Here is an 18,050-nt window from a genome sequence, read left to right on the forward strand (position 1 = left end):
AGACACTCCTCAATTAATTTAGAGACAGTTTTGAGGGGCTGGATGCCTCCCAGGGGAACATAAGATTCACATTGACCACCAAGTGGCACCAGTCATTCATTCATGTCGAAAGGTTCCCTTTGTTTTAAGAGGAAAGCTTAAAAGAAGAACTACTTTGCATGGAGAAACTGACTCTCAAAAAAAAACTGTCATCAAGACTCTGCACCTTCAAGGACACTGAGGACACATGCAGGTTTCTGAGGTTAACATGTGGCATACTCTCAGCTCCAAAGGTATATCACAAAACCATCAGAATGATCTACGAATTCATAGTCTATGGTGCAACCAAAGAGGAGCACGACGCCAGACTCCGAGAGGTAGTTAAAATTACTCGTAAAGTCAGTCTGAAGCTCAACAAAGAGAAATGTGAATTTGGAATGAAATCACTAACCTTTCTAGGAGATGTCATCTCGGAGGAGGTCATGAATGTTCACCCTAAGAAAGCAACCGCAATTGAAAACATGGAGAGAACAGAACAAAGATGATGTGAGACGCTTTCTCATACCTGCCAAAAATCCATACCACAGCTTTCTGCACCCTCTGCCCCACTCCGTAGTCTAAAAACAAATGGATGTAGTCACATGAACAAGAAACCTGCTGGAGAACCAGTGCTAAAGTTCTACGATCCAGAAAGATGCATTGGGAGCTGTGTTACTCCAGCAGTATGATGATGTTTGGCAGCCAGAGCGCTATCTGCTACAGAAACAAGAAAGAATTGCTAGCCATTACATGCATCCATCTATTTGTATATGTACAATCCTTCACTGTAGAGACTGATTAAACCACTGGTTCCCATCATGGCCCAGTCGCTGAATGATTGTCCCCTAATAATACAGAGATAGCTCATCAGGCTACAAAAATATGATGCACATTGGAATCTGCACACCAGGCAAGTACATGCTCACAGCAGACACCACTGTCTTGTGCTGAAAGATAGACAAGAAGAAAGAGAAACCTGAGCTACAGAAATCAACACTTACATGGAGATGGTTGTAGACTCGCTCCCAGAGCAAACAGGAGACGGACGGATGAAACGATGAAAGAACTGAAGAATTAGGTCCTGTTAGAATTAGGGATTTCTGGGCTTGCAGATCAGAGTTTACGGTTGTAGATGGCAATAATCTTCAAAGGCAGTAAAATTCGTCATCCCTGTGAGCCTAAGGAATGAAATGCTAGAAAAAAAAAAAATTCTATGAAGGGCACCTTGGAAAAGAAAAGTGCAAAAGGAGAGCGAGGGAAGTGATGTTATTGGTCAAGGATTAATCTGGACATTTCACAGGTGACAGCTACATGCAAGCTTTGTTTAACCTTCAGGCCCAGACCTCTTCTTCCGACATCCTGTAACAAGAAGTTTACTACAAGGGAGCAGATTTATTTGACTGTGATGGGAAGAGTCAGATTGTGGTAACTAACTTCTAGCAAAGCAGTCATTTCCTTCATGAAGTCCACGTTCGCTCGCCATGGTGTCCCTGTGTAGTGTTTAGACAATGGACCTCAGTTTTCTAGTAGTGAATTCAAGAGGTTTTCAGAGGAATGGGGTTCGCCATGATACATCCAGCACAATTTACCCCAGATCAAATGGACTGGCAGAAAATGCTTTTGAAAATAGTGACAGGACTCATGCGAAATGCTGGTAATCTTTAATCTTTGACAGAAGTCTCATGATCTACAGAAGTGCACCACTGGAGAATGGGTTGTCCCCGGCTCAGATGCTCATGGGTAGAAGAATTCGAACAAATTTTGCCCATTAGAGAGGATCTTCTTGGACACTTGAAAAGCTTTAAACAGAAAGAAAAATCAAACAAAGAGACTGTGACAAAAAAACAAAACCACTGACCATCAGTCACCATTTAAACTGGGGGAACCACAATACAGGTATGTGGTCTCAGCAGAACAAGGTGGAAAAACAAGTGTCTCAAAGATCTTATGAGGTTTTGACGGATGACAGATCAACACTGTAACGGAACAGAACTGATTTATGTCCTGAGCAAAGCTCTGAGACCAAGATACAGGATCCAACATCAATGACATCAGCGACTTCTGAGTAGAGACAGCACCAGAGACAGCGAACGAACAAGAACCAAAGGAAACGTTAACCCTCCAGAAAGACTGATTGAAGTTGGGGTGAAATGTTGAGTTGGGTTTACAAGGGACTGTTTAGTATCTTTGGTAAAAAGAGAAAAGTTAGTAAAATCAGTTAATGGATATTCAACTTATATTGCCTTTTAATATTGTTGTTGCTGTCGAGGAGACTTACAATACTAAATCAAAGAATAAGTGTTATCTCATGTCTTATATATAAAGTTTCTTCTGTCTGTAGAGGAGAGATGTGTTGTTCTGCATGGGTGTTTTACAGCAGTGTGTCCAGGGGCAGGGGTCAAAAGGGAGAAATTAAGATGTGGACAGGGCTAAAGGATGACTGTCTGGAAGCATAAGAAAAGCAGATGTGTCAAAACCAATTACAATTTTAGAGAATCAATTTGAAGAATATTATTGAAGCTGGTGTGGGTTTATATGATTTAGATGAAAAATTAACCAGAAATGTGTCTAAATTAAAGTGTAAATATAAACAATATATTTAAATGAAACTTTCCATCTGAGTTTATATTTAGATCGTGGCACCGACGGAAGAACCGGGTCCGTTATACTGTAAAATGAAGCGCTACGGTGAGTGTGTTTACAGTAAAGCAGTGCTGTTGGTGTCCGTGAGGGGCTTCGAGCTGATATTCGATCCGTCGAGCTATATTTATCTGCTCGGAGCTCGATGCGCATGCGCAGAAACACACTCACCGACACCGAGCACACCGACAACCAGCAGGTATTTCACTGCTTTTACTGCTCCGATGACTTTAGTTTGGAACAAAATGCAAGAAAACAAGTCTGCTTAGGTGATTTATGACTGTGATGTCATGGTTGGTGTGTGTGCATGAGTGTGAGAGTGTATGAGTACGTGTGTGTGTGTGTGGAGAGAGGAGACTGAGTGTTTGTGACCTGTGGGCAAACTTTCTATTTTTACTATATTCTCGTAGAAAACCTCATCTTACTTTTTCGAAGTTTATATCACGGTTAGTTGTAGTCCAAACTCATTAAAAACTTGACCCTTTCCAAGCCAGATCTTGTTCTACATACAGCACCAATACAATAATACCACAACATAATAAACAAGACGTAAATAGACATTATGAGTGTACAGACAGTGAACTAGTGAACATGAATGATGTGTTCTGTGGGAGGCGTCAGTATGGACGTGTTTGAGGTCAGAGGTCGCCTGGACGTGATCGCGGAGGAGCTGGCGAGTGAGGAGGAGGAGGAGGAGGCCACTGATGAAGATGTGTTTGAGCAGGGCTCCTCTGATGTGTCCACACACACGCAGCAGATGAAGGTGAGCACAGATTCACTAACACCTGACCGAGCGTCTGCGGTGTGTGACGCAGCGCTGTGCTTCCAGGAGCAGCTGAACAAGCGCAGGAGCAAACTGAGCCAGAAGATCGTGGAGATGGAGAACTTCGCCAGTAACCTGGAGGAGATCTTCATCACTGTGGAGGTTTGGACTCCTGCTTCGTCTCCGCTGGGAATGTCTTTCAGCTGATGATTCACGCCACACGTGTGTCTGCAGGAGAACTTCGGCCGGCAGGAGCAGAATCTGGAGCAGCACTATAATGAAGTTCTGCAGACGCTGTTGCAGAGGAACGAGGCACGAGCAGCCGCTCTGGACGAGCAGAAGAACAGCAAGCTGGAGTGTTTGTACGGTCAGCTGCTGCGGTGCGGCCAAACCCTGGACGCCTCCAAAGAAGCTGATCGAGAGCGCACAGGAGCTCCACCGCAGACCAGACAAACACGGCTTCCTGCAGGTCAGAGATACGCTTTCAGTCTCATTACAGCTTGGTGAACTCTAACACTGTTCGATCTGACTGAGGAGTGTTTGACCCGCCTCCCTCTCTGATTGACAGGCTGTCATGCCAGTGATGAAGAGGTGAGTAGATGTGTGCTCATCCTCCGTTTGGATGTACAGTGGATGAGCTATAGTCCCCGTACACAGTAAATCAGTGATATAATAACTCATTATACTTCCATTCTGTTATTTAATTGGACACTTTGTCCATCAGTCCTGAGCACTAACCCTAACCCTAGAAGACACGAGGGACAGATGTTAGCGCTCGTACTGATGTGAGGTCCGAGGGAATCTGGGATGTTCTCTAATGTTGTGTCCAATCAGAGTGGAGCAGTTCGCCGGAGAGGAAGTGGATCTGAAGCTGGGAGTGTCTCTGGACTTCCAGGTGCTGACCCCAGATCTGTCCGAGGTCAGACAGATGATGGAGTCCATTAATGTGCTTCCAGGTCAGACTCCTAGTCACAATAAGAAAAATGATGTGACTGCCTCGAGTCATGTGAATTATTATTGAATAAGGGAGGAACTTTATTTTTGCAGTTTTCAGATTTTGGGAATGTAGAGTGTAAATGATGCTCTTGACAGTGTTTAACACTAACTCACATGAAAAGGCTCGTAGTTGTCTGATTATTGAAGCGGAAACACTCTTATGTCTTCATTAATTCAGCTGTTGTTTAATGATTGTGATTCCTGGGCCTGCAGCAGAATCAGTGCTAGAGTTATAACGCATTACAACACGTCAGTCCGCATGCAATACACTTTAACCCTTTCAGTCAGCAGGTAGTACAGGTGTATTTGACTCGTGTGTGTGTGTGTGTATGTAGCTCCGTCGGCTCCGGTCATGAATCCTCAGATCGCTAACTCTGCCACAGACACGTCGCTGCACGTGTGCTGGAGTCTGTTCTCGGACGACACCGTGGAGTTTTACGAGCTTTACTGGCGTCTGATCTCTGATGACTGCACCATGGAGACGCCGCAGGAGGGTAAACCATTCACTGCCCAAACCAGTTACACACGAACCGTACTGGTCAGCGCATGTGAAGCAGCTCTGTGCTGAGGTCAGGTCTGAGGTCAGTGTGTGTGTGTGTGTGTGTGTGTGCAGTGTCTCAGCTGAAGGTGAAGGAGACACACTGCACCGTGTCCAGTCTGCGTCCGAACGCTCAGTACGAGCTCTGGGTCACAGCCACCAACACCACGGGCATCAGTCCGGCCAGCGAGAGAGCCGTCTACATGACAGGTGTGTGCCGCTCGCTGCAGGACTGCTGTGGGTCCACGAGTGTGTAACGCTGTGTGTGTGTGTGTGTGTAGTTCCATCTCCTCCGGTTCTCAAGCCTCGGCAGTGTGTGAGCAGCCTGAACGCGGCGCTGATCCGCTGGGACTCCGGGAACACCGACCCGGTGGAGTCTTACACGCTGGAGTTCGGAGAGACCGGCACAGACGGCTCCGGGACCGAGTCAGTGAGCTACACACACATTACACACACATCAGAACGAGTGGATCTGTCATCACACACTAACCTCACATCACCCTGACCTTCTGCTCACACAGGACACACTTCCACTGACCACATCACAAACCTTCAAACCCTCACAAGAACAGAAATAGTGTGAAATGAAGAAATATTCCAAGTCTCCTGCATCCACAGTTTATATGATGATAATTTATGCATTGACTGTAATATCAAATCAAAACCCTGATCCCACGTGATCAGCGCACATATGAAGTATCCAGACATCTAATATGAAGAACCCAAGAAGATACGAGAAACCCTGTAGATGGGACAGTGACACTGATTTGATCTTCTGCACGAGACGTGATGCATGAAGAAGCGTCCGTCACTGTTTCATCGTATCGCGTCTCTCATCTCGTAGTTTTCATGTTACATGACTGGGCTCTGTCTGGAAACACTCGTACACACAGACCACAGACAGACAGCACTAACATCCTGGTGTTGTTCCCGCTGAATGACATCATCATTAATAAAATCTTAAGCGTACTCTTGTAATAAAGTAGCAGTGACTGGGATACATTTTAAATATCAATTCCTTTTTTAAAAATCTAATCATGTTTACAGAAAGAAGCCGCTCCAAGCAGATTTAAGATTCGAAGTCCAGGGGCCTGTACCATGAAGCTGGATTAGGTGGATAGCCAGCTATGTTTCAGCTTAGTTTCCGCCAACCCTGGGTTTTAGGTGCTATGAAAGTAGCTCGGCTTTTACTCGGTGTTCGTTGCTCCGGAGATCTCAGACTGAAGCTGGACCAATCAGATGTGAGAGAAGTGACACACGTCTGACACAGTCACTCCAGTTTATCTTGCTCCAAATTAAAGGTCACTAATGCAAAAAAATAAAAATAAAATAAAAGTCTGGCTTTAATGATAATTACTCATTTTATGATTTATAGAATTATTGTGATTCATATTATCATTTATTATTATTTAGCTTTTACACACAAGCAATTTTAGTTTAACAGTTATTTTAAATCATTTATTTTAATAAATATTAATGTATACAGATCATATAATATGAAAAAGCTGTAGTATCAAAAGATTGCACTATTTAAAAAATACAAAATCTGACCTTACATGTTCGAGTCTCTATATATTTTTAAATGTATAAACTAATTTAACAAGTTTCACTTGTCACTGCACTGAAAGAGCAAGATTATTTATTTTATTAGTCCTCATTTATTTTTTATATGATTTTTAAATTTGTCATATTCTTCAATCTCTTAACCTTTAGCAAAACCTTTAACCTTTAGTTTGAATCTCGCTGGGTCTCTCGCGAGAAGTAAATCAAACTTGCTTTGTGTTGCAAGGCTCGTGATTGGCTGTTCGCCAGTGATGTCACACATTAATGTGCACACGCTCCACAAACTCGGGATCAAAGCCTGAATTGACAAAGAAAGTTGATGAACAGCATCATGGTACCAACAAAGCCGGATTGGAGAGATTGGAGAGGTTTGGTTTTGTCAACTCAAAAACTAATCCTGTAACTCTGAATTGGTTCAGCTACCATCATGGTACAGGCCCCAGGATGAGCTTCGAAGAACCAAACAATCCAAGATCATCCCAAATCATCAACAATCAAATCCGTCTGACAGAGTTAGAGACACAGGAGAAGAACGGGTCCCTGGATCTTTGATTAAACCCTGGTTCACACTGAAGTTTATCACCCTAAGTTACCCACTTAGTTATGAACCAACCACAGTTTATCAGAAATAGTTCGTAGCACAATAACAGTGTAAGAAAAAATAATTTAAACAATAGTACAAACATCAGAGAGACGTGGTCAGGAAGTCTGTCCTGATTCCTTCACTAACCCTTAAGCAGAATAACAGCGAACACAACTAAACTCCTAAACCTGTATTTATGAGCTGGTTTCGGGCATCCCTCGGTCAGTGAGAATGATCGTTCCCATCTGGTTCAGGTCCATCGTGGCGATCCCGTCCTGCGAGTGTTTGCTGCAGCTGCAGCCGCAGAAGATCTACATCCTCCACGTCAGAGCCGTGAACATCGGCGGCCCGAGCGACCGGAGCGAGCCCGTCCACATCTCCACCACAGGTCCTGACCCTCCTGACCGTCAGGGTGTGTGTGTGTGTGTGTGTGTGTGACGTCTGTGTTTGTTTACAGGTACGTTCTTCCACCTGCTGGAAGACACGGCGCACCCGAGTCTGTCTCTGTCAGCCGACGGCCTCACCATGTTCTACCTGGATGAAGATCTTCCCATCAGTCACATGACCTTCAGTGACAACACCTTCAACAGGTGAGCAGCAGCGTGCGCTCCAGTCCTGTGACAGGTGTGTGACGCGTCTCTCTCGCAGGTGTGTGGCGGTTCTGGGCGACCTGGTGCCCGTCCGAGGACAGTATTACTGGGAGGTCGAGGTGGACGAGGACGCAGAGTTTCGTGTGGGCGTGGCGTATGAGGACACACAGCGTAACTCACACCTGGGCGGGAACAACACGTCCTGGTGCATGAGACACATCCTCACACCGTCCAGGTGCGAGACGCAGAAACACAGCTAACCGCTAAAGCACTGAAACTGTATCTCTCTTCAAACGTGGGCAGATGCATTAAAACGTTTAAATATTTGTGGTGTGCAATGCAGTCGCTCTTCCAGAAACACAACAAGGTAAAGTCTGTGATTGGCTCATGATCTGCCTGAACCAGAATCAAGCTCCGATCTTGGCTCGTATCGATGTGACCATCATGACATCTAGTGTTTACAGAGGAGTAGAATAACCAACTGTGATAAACATCAAGCTGAATATTGTACATTAGATGTCAATATGAAAACTAATGTTAATATAAATCACAGCATCAGACGCCTGTGGATCTCACGGTGTAAGAGGAGACGTGTCCAGCTGAACCTGCTCCTCTCTTCCTCAGGCACAAGTACGAGTTCCTGCACAGCGGCTGGACGCCGGACATACGCATCACGGTGCAGCCGCTGCGGATCGGTGTGTTCCTGGATTATTCCCGTGGGATCCTGTCCTTCTACAACGCAGCGCTGCGGCAGCATCTCTACACCTTCAGCTGTCACTTCCTGCACTACGTTCAGCCGTGTTTCGCTCTGGATAACCCCGGAGCGCTGACGCTCCGCACCGGAATGACTGCTCCAGCTTACATCACACCGTGACGCACGAGCAGATCTAGAGATGAATAAACCAGACGCAGCAGCGGTGTGTGTTTATCTCTTTATTCCATAGGAACAGTTCACATCAGTCCTGTGTAAAATAAAAACATTAATCAAATAAAAGTGTGTGATGCTGCAGTCCTGCGTTCAGACGCTTAGCTCTTATTCCCGCTGCGCATGCGCTCCTCTTCCTCGTCTGAGGAGTCTCCTCCGTAAGGAACCAGTCCTGAGGAGATGCTGGGATCTTCTGCAGTCTTCCTCTTCTTCATCATCAGCTGCTCTTCATCTGCAGAGATCACACACTTCATCAGCTCCTAACCTCCAGAGTCAGCAATACAATCATTAGTGTGTGTGTGTGTGTGAGAGACTGAGTGAGAGTGTGTGTGTGGACACCTGTGTGTGTGTGTGTGGTAGACACCTGCGTGTGTGTGTGTGTGTGTGTGTGTCGGAGTGTGTGAGGGAGAGTGTGTGTGCGCACGTGTGTGTGTAGACACCTGTGTGTGTGTGTGTGTGTGGACACCTGTGTGTGTGTGTGTGTGGACACCTGTGTGTGTGTGTAGACACCTGTGTGTGTGTGTGTAGACACCTGTGGTGTGTGTGGTGTAGACACCTGTGTGTGTGTGTGGTGTGGACACCTGTGTGTGTGTGTGTGTGTGTGTGTGGACACCTGTGTGTGTGTGTGTGTGTGTGTGTGGACACCTGTGTGTGTGAGTGTTGTGCTGCAGGTCTCTTCTCTCGGTCTCTTCCTCACTGGAGCTGCTGGGGGTGGCATCAATGTCCTGAACACAAGAACATCACGTCACTCACGAGTCTCTAACTAACCATAACTAACCCATCCTCAACCTTAAACCCAGAGGACCTCACAACACACACGTTAAACCAAAACCCTGCAACATTAGAACACATTCAGATTCTAATACAGCAGAGAATCCATGTTTGATCGTGTGTCAGAGCGAAACACTAACAGGAAATATTAGAGAAATAGAGAGCACATAACTGAACACAGACACAGGACAGACCTGCTGTCATCTGCTGCACTGACATCCTTCTCCAAACATCTGTGGAGATCTGAGGACACACACACACACACACACACACGTGTCAGGTGAGTCTCATAATGACAGTCCTACAGTCACTCAAACACACACACACAGACACACACCTGTGCTTTCTGTTCCTCTTCTGCATTGTGTTGCTTTGGACTGGAGCCGGCGTCTGCTCCGTCTGACGCTGCATCCTCCCCCTGAGACACACACACACACACACACACACACACAGGTGTAGCGAGCGTGCTGTGGGCAGTGTTCAGGACAGCTGTACTCTGTGTCAGTGACTCTCACCTGCAGCAGGAAGCTGCTCTGGCTGCACACAGGATACTGCACCGCGCCGCTGCTGGGCTGTGATTGGCTGGAGCTGCTCCAGAAGGCACCGGGGTACGTGGGATAGGAGCTCGGGTAACCGTACCACGACTGACCGCCGTAGCTGTGATTAGCAGAGTATCCGTGTGTGGGGTAAACTGAAGGAGAACACAGCGCATCAGTCCGGCAGCACAAGAGACGAACTCCTGACACACACACACACACACACACACACACACTCTCTCACACACCACACACAGACATACTCTCTCTCACACTCACACACACACACACACACACACACACACACAGACATACTCTCTCACACACACACACACACACACACACACACACACACACACACACACTAACAACACTCGCAGATGGGGAGCTATTTGATTTAGCACATAGGTATTTCTCCCTGCCTATATTATGAAAACTGGTAAACAAATAAAATATAAAAAGTTGAATTCCTATTAGTAATTCCAGATCATCTTAACCTATGTTCTAATATTCAGGAGGAGCGAGTGTTGGCTTTTGTTCAGCTTTTGGACGTTCTTTTGGGAAAGTATGCTTGAATTTAAAATATTAGATATTCACGATATTTTCAAATTTTACATCGTCGTCAAAATTATTCCGATATTATTGCTAATTATTCGCTATATCACCCAGCCCTCCTCAAAACACACTTCAAGAACAAAAACATTTAACAGTGTGTTTGTTCCCAGACGTTGTTCCCAGAAAAAGATGCTCGCTCAAAGCATCGGCTCAAAAGCGGGAGAACACCACACCTGGAGAGAGGAACACACACCTGGAGCAGAGGAACACACACCTGGAGCAGAGGAACACACACCTGGAGCAGGAGCTGCGGAGGGATACGACGACACCATCCTCGAGTGATCCGCCCGCACCTGAACAACAACAGACGATCACACACTACACCAATGCAGGACACACTCTCTCACACACAACACACACACACACACTGACCGTGTCCAGGAGACTCTCGCACAGCTTCTTGGCCGCGTCCAGTCCTGCAGCGTTCGGGTGGCTGTAGGACACACACACAGGGTCAGAAAACAGGCGTGTGGTCACAGAAGCGTGAGAGAGTGAGTGGTTACCTGATGTACAGGTAGAGCGCTCGAAGGACTCGCGGCGGGACGCCTGCTCGATGTATCCGGGAGCTCGTCCTCGCAGGAAGACCCGAGCGCCGGTCTCAGACTGGATGTGCTGCAGGTAGGAGCCGACGGTCCTCTCCACACGCTCTCTCACGTACAGGACGCCTGCGACTGCTCCAGGCCTACAAATATCTTAGTGTGCACAAAACTCTGCAACCAACAAGACGCCACAGTCATTCACTCCGCCTCCAAACACGTCACCAAAGCTGACAGCCTGACGCCTAGCGCTGGGGCTTCTGGGTAATGATCGGGCGGAGCGGCACGCGTGTCATCATCTGAAAGCAGACGCGCTGCAGGGTGAATGTGGTCTAAACTACAGCGGTGTGTGTGTGTGTGTGTGTGTGTGTGTTGTGTGTGCAGAACAACACTTTAAATCATCTACAATAGTGAATCATCAATGACTGCAGGAGCGACGTCACGTTCAGACTTTACTCCGATCATCATCAGATCCTGTCGACTGAACCCTAAACCCAGAAGAAGGTCATGTTTTCTGACCGTGTGACGCAAACGAGACGCGCAGCAGTTCTCTCATCCTGCTCGAGGACACACACACACACACACACACACACGTCTGCGAGAGAGCAGCGTCCTCAAGGGTTTGTTCAGAATCAGTGTGTGAGGGTCAGACGTGTGTCAGCGGGCCGCAGTGAACTCTGACCTCTGTCTGTAGGCAGGAGTGGTTCTGGCTGCTGTTTCTGTAGGAGGTGTGTATCAGCAGAGACCACATGCTCCGAGGCCCCCGCCTTCTAAACCCTCCACACACACACACACACACTCTCTCTCTCTCTTACCCCGGTGTGCGGCGGGGCCGGTTTGTGTCCGGGGACGGCGGGAGCGCGGGCAGCAGACGGGACGGTCTGACGGTACACCGGGACAGTGGGCATCACCGCGGGCTGCTGCCCCCCGACGAGCGCAGGACGTCCTCAGAGATGATCTCCTTTATCCTGGCCACTGCCTCTGACACGACAAACACTTCCTGTTCAGTCTCAGGAGTCAGTCAGTGACGTGTGTGTGTGTGTGTGTGTGTGTGTGTGTGAGAGATGAAGAGCTTGAAGGAGGCTCTGCTTGAACTCGTCTCATGTTGAGTCCTGCTCTGGGAAGCTCTGCTGGTTCAGGTTTAGCGTTTCACCAATAAACATCTGCCTGGTTTGTAAAGTGGATGCTAACTGTGTCACAGGTGAAACAGACAAATGCTAGGGGCATCCAAATGAGTTATAATCTTTTAAAATAATAATATTTTAGTTAGGAATTCACTATATATGAAATTATAATCAATATTGCATTAAAGATTAATGCCAAATTTATATCATGAAGGTTGTGATTTAATTCAGAGTGTTTTAGATTTAATTCTCTGCTGTTCCTCAAGCGCCACCTGCTGGCACAGAGTGAACGTACCTTTCATTCATTCCTGCTTCTGCTGTTTGCTATGATGCAGCTAATCTCACAAAGCTAACGTGAGACCATTCTGTCTTTACATTCAGTCTCACTTAGATCAAAACATACATACAGGCTAATAAACTGACCAGATTCTTCATGCACTCATATTATCATTCGTTTTTGCTTAAAATACATTAAGTTAAGATCATTGCATCCATAAATTTAAGAACATCTGAAATGAAGAAATTTGGATTTTTTGGATGTTAAAGTTCTCTAATTTAAATATCTAGCTGAGTTTGTCCATTTATTTGTTTTTTGTGCAACTGTCTTACATCATGTCATAAAGCGATGTAGTTTCTGTGTGAATGATCAGTGGAGCAGAGACTGAACTCAACACTTACTGTTGACCTGCTCCTGACGCCGGCCCTGAACATGAAGATACAGCGGTCTCGCCCTGAACACACACACACACACACAGCATTAGAGAGCAGACACACACACAGAACATTAGAGAGCAGACACACACACAGAGCATTAGAGAGCAGACACACACACAGAGCATTAGAGAGCAGACACACACACAGAGCATAGAGAGCAGACACACACACAGAACATTAGAGAGCAGACACACACACAGAGCATTAGAGAGCAGACACACACACAGAGCATTAGAGAGCAGACACACACACACAGAGCATTAGAGAGCAGACACACACACACACACACACACACACAGAGCATTAGAGAGCAGACACACACACACACACCACAGAACATTAGAGAGCAGACACACACACACAGAGCATTAGAGAGCAGACACACACACACACACACACACACACAGAACATTAGAGAGCAGACACACACACACACACACACACAGAGCATTAGAGAGCAGACACACACACACCACTGCAACTGATACTCACGCTCCTGCGCTGCTGTCCGTGTCGCTCATGTAAAGGCCTTTAGTGGACACCACTGCGCCGCTCAGCTGCCCGATCTACAACACAGACAGCAGAGTCAACACGCGTGTGCAGACAGACACGCCGGCATCACGTGTTTGTGTGTGTGTGTGTGTGTGTGTCACAAACCTCGTCCTGAGTTTTGCCTTTGGTCAGCAGATCCCTGCACTCCATCGGCACGTCGTTTATGTCGACTTCAGCCACGATGAAGCTCATCAGCGGAGACAGGAAGTGCTGGAGGCGCCTGCAAACACACAAACACACGTGAGCTCACGGAGCGACAGCGGAGCATCATTGGGACACACGGCTGCAGGACGTCAGTACTTTACTGGGCAGCGGCTGCAGTGGTTTCAGTTTGCCTTTGGCCATCAGCATGGCGTTTATTTTGGCCGCCATCGCCGCCGCCATCTCCACGCCCCCCCTCGGAGCTGCAGACGCATCTGTGGGAGAAGAGACGGAGCCGCTGTCTGCTGTGGGACGATCCCATCTGCTGTTCACACACCTGCAGAGAACAGAGCACCGTGAGACAGTCTGACACTCTGTGTGTGTGTGTGGTGGTGTGTGTGGTGATCGTAGGCCGCGGCGGACTCTTCGCTCTCGGTCTGTTCTCATCACCACATGTTTCTGCGGAGGAGAGTATCAACAGAGCTCCAGAGAGAGAGAGAGTCTGTCTTCATGTCCTCCAGTTACACATCAGACCGAAAGTACCACACACACACACACACACACACACACGCAGTCTGGTCAGCTATCCTTGTGTGTTCATCCCATAGGTGTAATGCTTTTTATACTGTACAAAACTGTATTTTTCTATCGCCCTACACCTAACCCTCACAGGAAGTTTTCTGCATTTTTAGATTTTCAAGAAAATTCTGTGTAATTTATTAGCTCGTTTACCAGTGGGGACCTCAATTGTGACACGAGTCCCCATGAGTTTGTGTGTATTCAGGTTTAAGTCCCCACCAGAGTAGAAAAAACAAGTACACACCACACACACGCGCACGCACGCACGCGCACACACACACACACACACACACACACACACACACACACGACTGCTATAAAGTCAGTCTTTGAGAGCTGATGTTCAGCTGAATCTGAGCAGTGTAGTACAGACTTTCACTGATTCTGTTATTTTATCGTGTATTGCTGAGACTCAGACGCGCACGAGCGTTTGCAAGAAGCTAGCGCTTATTCCGGAGTTTTACAGTATAATGTTGACAAAAACGAACAAAATCAAACGGCTGCGAAAGTTTCTCCAGTGAGCGGGGGATCTGAACAAAACACTCACGGTGATCAGACGCCATCACGACGCTGAAGTGCAGCTTTAAACCCAAAGTTTGCTCATCGATTCACAATCTCACAGACACACAGCGTGAGGCCTCGAGCGGAAGTCCGTGACACATCTGTTCTTCTGCCGCTTGAATTATGTTCAGCGGAGCCCCGCCCCCTCTGGCGCCGCCTACAGGCCTCCCGCGGAACTGAGCGCTGCAGAAACGACCTTCGTGTTTACATCAATGACACACAGTAAGCTGGATTTACATTTCCCTGACATTTTCTGAATTAAATCTGAAACCTTAAGGTTTTAAACCTTTTCATGTTTTTATTTGATCTCTATTCAGTTCTAAATCCAACCTTGACTGAGTGAAATTTAGCTCCACAAGCCAAAGGTCAAAGGTCAGCTTCAACTCTGCACTTCCAATCTAAACAATATGAAAGCATCCTAGAGAACATCACGCTTTTGCTCCTGCGTCTGGACTTCAGTGTGTCCGGTCACGGATCTTCTCTGTTCTGATGGATGCTGTGATATCTTGTGATGTAGCTTCAGATGTGTTGTCAGAACAGATGGGATCAGAAAGGAAGATGATCCAGAGCATCTTGTTGTCTTCAGAGCATCTTCATCGTTATGTTTCTGTGTAGATCTGATCATCAGAGCTGATTGTTGGTGATCTGGTTTGATCTAGGATCATCTGCTCGAGAGCGGGCTTCATTCATGTAAACAGGATCAGATCGCATCTTTAAACCAGAACTGATCTTTACAATCTGTCTGCGACTTTATTACAAGAGTATCCTACTGAACCAGGGACAATCATTTAAAATAATAATCATTTAAAAAATTATTTAAAGATTTATAATAATGTTGTGTAGTCCATAATAGCCTTCTATTATATACACAGCCAGTTTTACTCACTGAAAGATTTGTCATAAAATGATTTCATAACTTACTGAGTCTTACACACAGATGAGGAGTCGTGCAGTTTGAGTGACAGATATTGTGGGCGGGGCTTGATGCAGCAGGAGATGCAGAGAACATGATCTTAATAAAAATGTAAAGACTCTACAAATATATATAAATCACAAATCTAAATAGTTGGGAATCATGTAAGAAAAACAGTGCACATTTCATTTATCTATTATATAATATTTATGTAGATTTGTTCGCATGGCTCCTTATAAATGTTCAGAAATTAGTCAAGTCTTTCGTCAGGTGTCGGTTTAAATGAAATGATGTCATTACGTTGCTGTCCGCCAGCCAATCAGAAGCCTCTGATCCACCTTCCTCAGTTTATTTCTTAATTAAACTTGATTTCTCTAGAAAAGCATCTTCACACTGAAGCTCACACACATCCAGTTCACGGTTCAGCACAAAATCTGTCCTGGATTTCTGCATTATTTAATGATAATCAAGCACAAATTTGATCCGAGTCTCACCTGGATGTTAGTTTTATTATTGTAGTTTCATTTATTATTGTAGTTCTGCTTTACAATAAAAAATAGCTTTTTATTAAATCAAAAAGGCAGTACAACAAATACTACAATGATGTAGAAATACTTTACAATTTAAATAAACTCCTTTTGACATTACAGATGAGAATTTAAAGAGGAATTTGAAGAAGAGGTCATTCATCATGAAAATAATGTCACAATGCAGAAAAACATAATGGTGCCGAATACAAAATATAATCTCATTTTCTTGTAATGTGGGCTGAAGGTTGACACAGACGGCTCTGGACGCTGTAGGAGATCATCACTGACACACACACACACACACACACACAGGAGTCCCAGACGCTTCACATCGCTCCAGTGTAAAACTGATCAGCTACAAAAATATTGAGATTTACTTCATACAACGTGAGTGTGTTAGAAACTGCAGCAGTCCGTCGGGGGTCTCTGTAGAAAATAAGGCAGCAGTCTCGTCAGCAGATGGACCACAGAGAAACTGTGGAGGAGAGCCGCTCACAGACCAAAATAACCACGTGACGCTTCCTGTCAGAGTCTGCAGAGGTTACATACATCATCACCTTTGGTGTTTAGATCATCTTTCATTCTGAGGGTTTGATTAGTTCATGAGTCTCATCATTAGTTAAAGAAGAAGAAGAAGAAATGGAGCTGGACCAAAGCAGCGCTCCACAGACGAGTGTGTGTGTCCAGTCGAGCTGATGGCTAGTGTTTCATCACAGTCCGTCGATCACGCTAGCTCCGCTCATCACGTGTGTGTGTGTGTGTGTGTGTGTGTGTGTCACTCCGGCGGCGGACGCAGACTGTGCAGCTTCTTCTCATCCAGACTCTTCCAGTATCTGAAGTTGTTGTCCAGATGCTGCATTAGATTGGGCAGATCAGCAAACGCTGGAAACACACAGAATGCACTTTAAAATAAAAACATTATTATTATTCGATGGGAGGCTTGGTTAAATCAGAGGAGCATCACTTCAGCTCAAACACATCTGACAGTGGAACAGAATCTGGATGAAGGATCTGTTTCTCACCGTCCCAGCGTCGAACATGTCTGTGATGAAGTAGTCGATGAAGGAGATCTGGGATTTGGGAATGCTGCAGGTGTTTCGATCAAACACGGGCATCACCACCGGCAGACCCTGCTGCTTCTCTTCATCCGTCTGAAGCAGACACACACTCGGTCAGATATTACAGAGAGTCTCAGTAAGGATAGTAAGGGCTGAGGAACACTCACACACACACACACACACACACACACACCACAACACACACACACACACACACCTGTGCGAAGTACTCCTCTGAGATGCGTCCGGCCCACTCGATGCACAGCTCCAGGGGTCTGCAGGGGTTGGAGATATCAGCACATTTGATCAACATCCGCTTCACCAGGATCCGGTTCTCTGGAGCCGTCAGGATGTTCTGCACTGAGTCCTCTCACTCTGCTATCCTACACACACACACACACACACACACACACACACACACACAGATAAAGGCGAGATGCCGTGTGCAGGTAAATGCTCTTTAATGACCCAGATTGTTGGGTTATTAATGATGAGGATGTGAAATCTTCATGTGTGTGTGTGTGTGTGTGTGTGAGGTGAGTGTGTGTGTGTGTGTGTGTGTTTCACCCCGTTCTCCTCCAGTGCTGCCAGTGGTTTGTTGATGCTGTTGACAAACTTGTTGACGTGTTCGAAGTGTTTGGTCATCTCAGTGGCGAGGACCATGTCTATGACGGCCTGTCGGAGCGTGCGGTACTCGTTCCTGTGAGAGAGAGAGAGTGTGTGAGTTTGTGTGTGTGTGTGAGACCCGTGTCAGATGATCCCATCAGTGAGACCATTCACCCTCAGGAGACACATGAGACCACA

General features: G+C 46.2%; 1 protein-coding gene and 2 pseudogenes across 1 annotated transcript; 1 reads left to right on the forward strand and 2 right to left on the reverse strand.

The window, feature by feature from the left end:
* The first annotated feature begins 2,797 nt into the window (after nt 1–2,797).
* Nucleotides 2,798–8,605, forward strand: LOC113077943 (fibronectin type III and SPRY domain-containing protein 2-like). Its single transcript, XM_026250214.1, is given in 13 exon segments — nt 2,798–2,857; nt 3,273–3,583; nt 3,656–3,832; nt 3,834–3,890; nt 3,990–4,012; nt 4,256–4,377; nt 4,753–4,911; nt 5,031–5,165; nt 5,237–5,381; nt 7,356–7,489; nt 7,559–7,691; nt 7,750–7,926; nt 8,316–8,605. Coding segments are annotated over 12 exon segments (1,815 nt in total). The 5' UTR covers nt 2,798–2,857; nt 3,273–3,280; the 3' UTR covers nt 8,566–8,605.
* Nucleotides 8,606–8,615: 10 nt separating this feature from the next.
* LOC113077944 (KH homology domain-containing protein 4-like) lies at nt 8,616–14,060 on the reverse strand (annotated as a pseudogene).
* Nucleotides 14,061–16,242: 2,182 nt separating this feature from the next.
* Nucleotides 16,243–17,992, reverse strand: LOC113077945 (high affinity cAMP-specific and IBMX-insensitive 3',5'-cyclic phosphodiesterase 8A-like; annotated as a pseudogene).
* Nucleotides 17,993–18,050: the final 58 nt, after the last annotated feature.

The sequence above is a fragment of the Carassius auratus genome, unplaced genomic scaffold (assembly GCF_003368295.1).
Source record: "Carassius auratus strain Wakin unplaced genomic scaffold, ASM336829v1 scaf_tig00023610, whole genome shotgun sequence".
Lineage (NCBI taxonomy): Eukaryota > Metazoa > Chordata > Actinopteri > Cypriniformes > Cyprinidae > Carassius > Carassius auratus.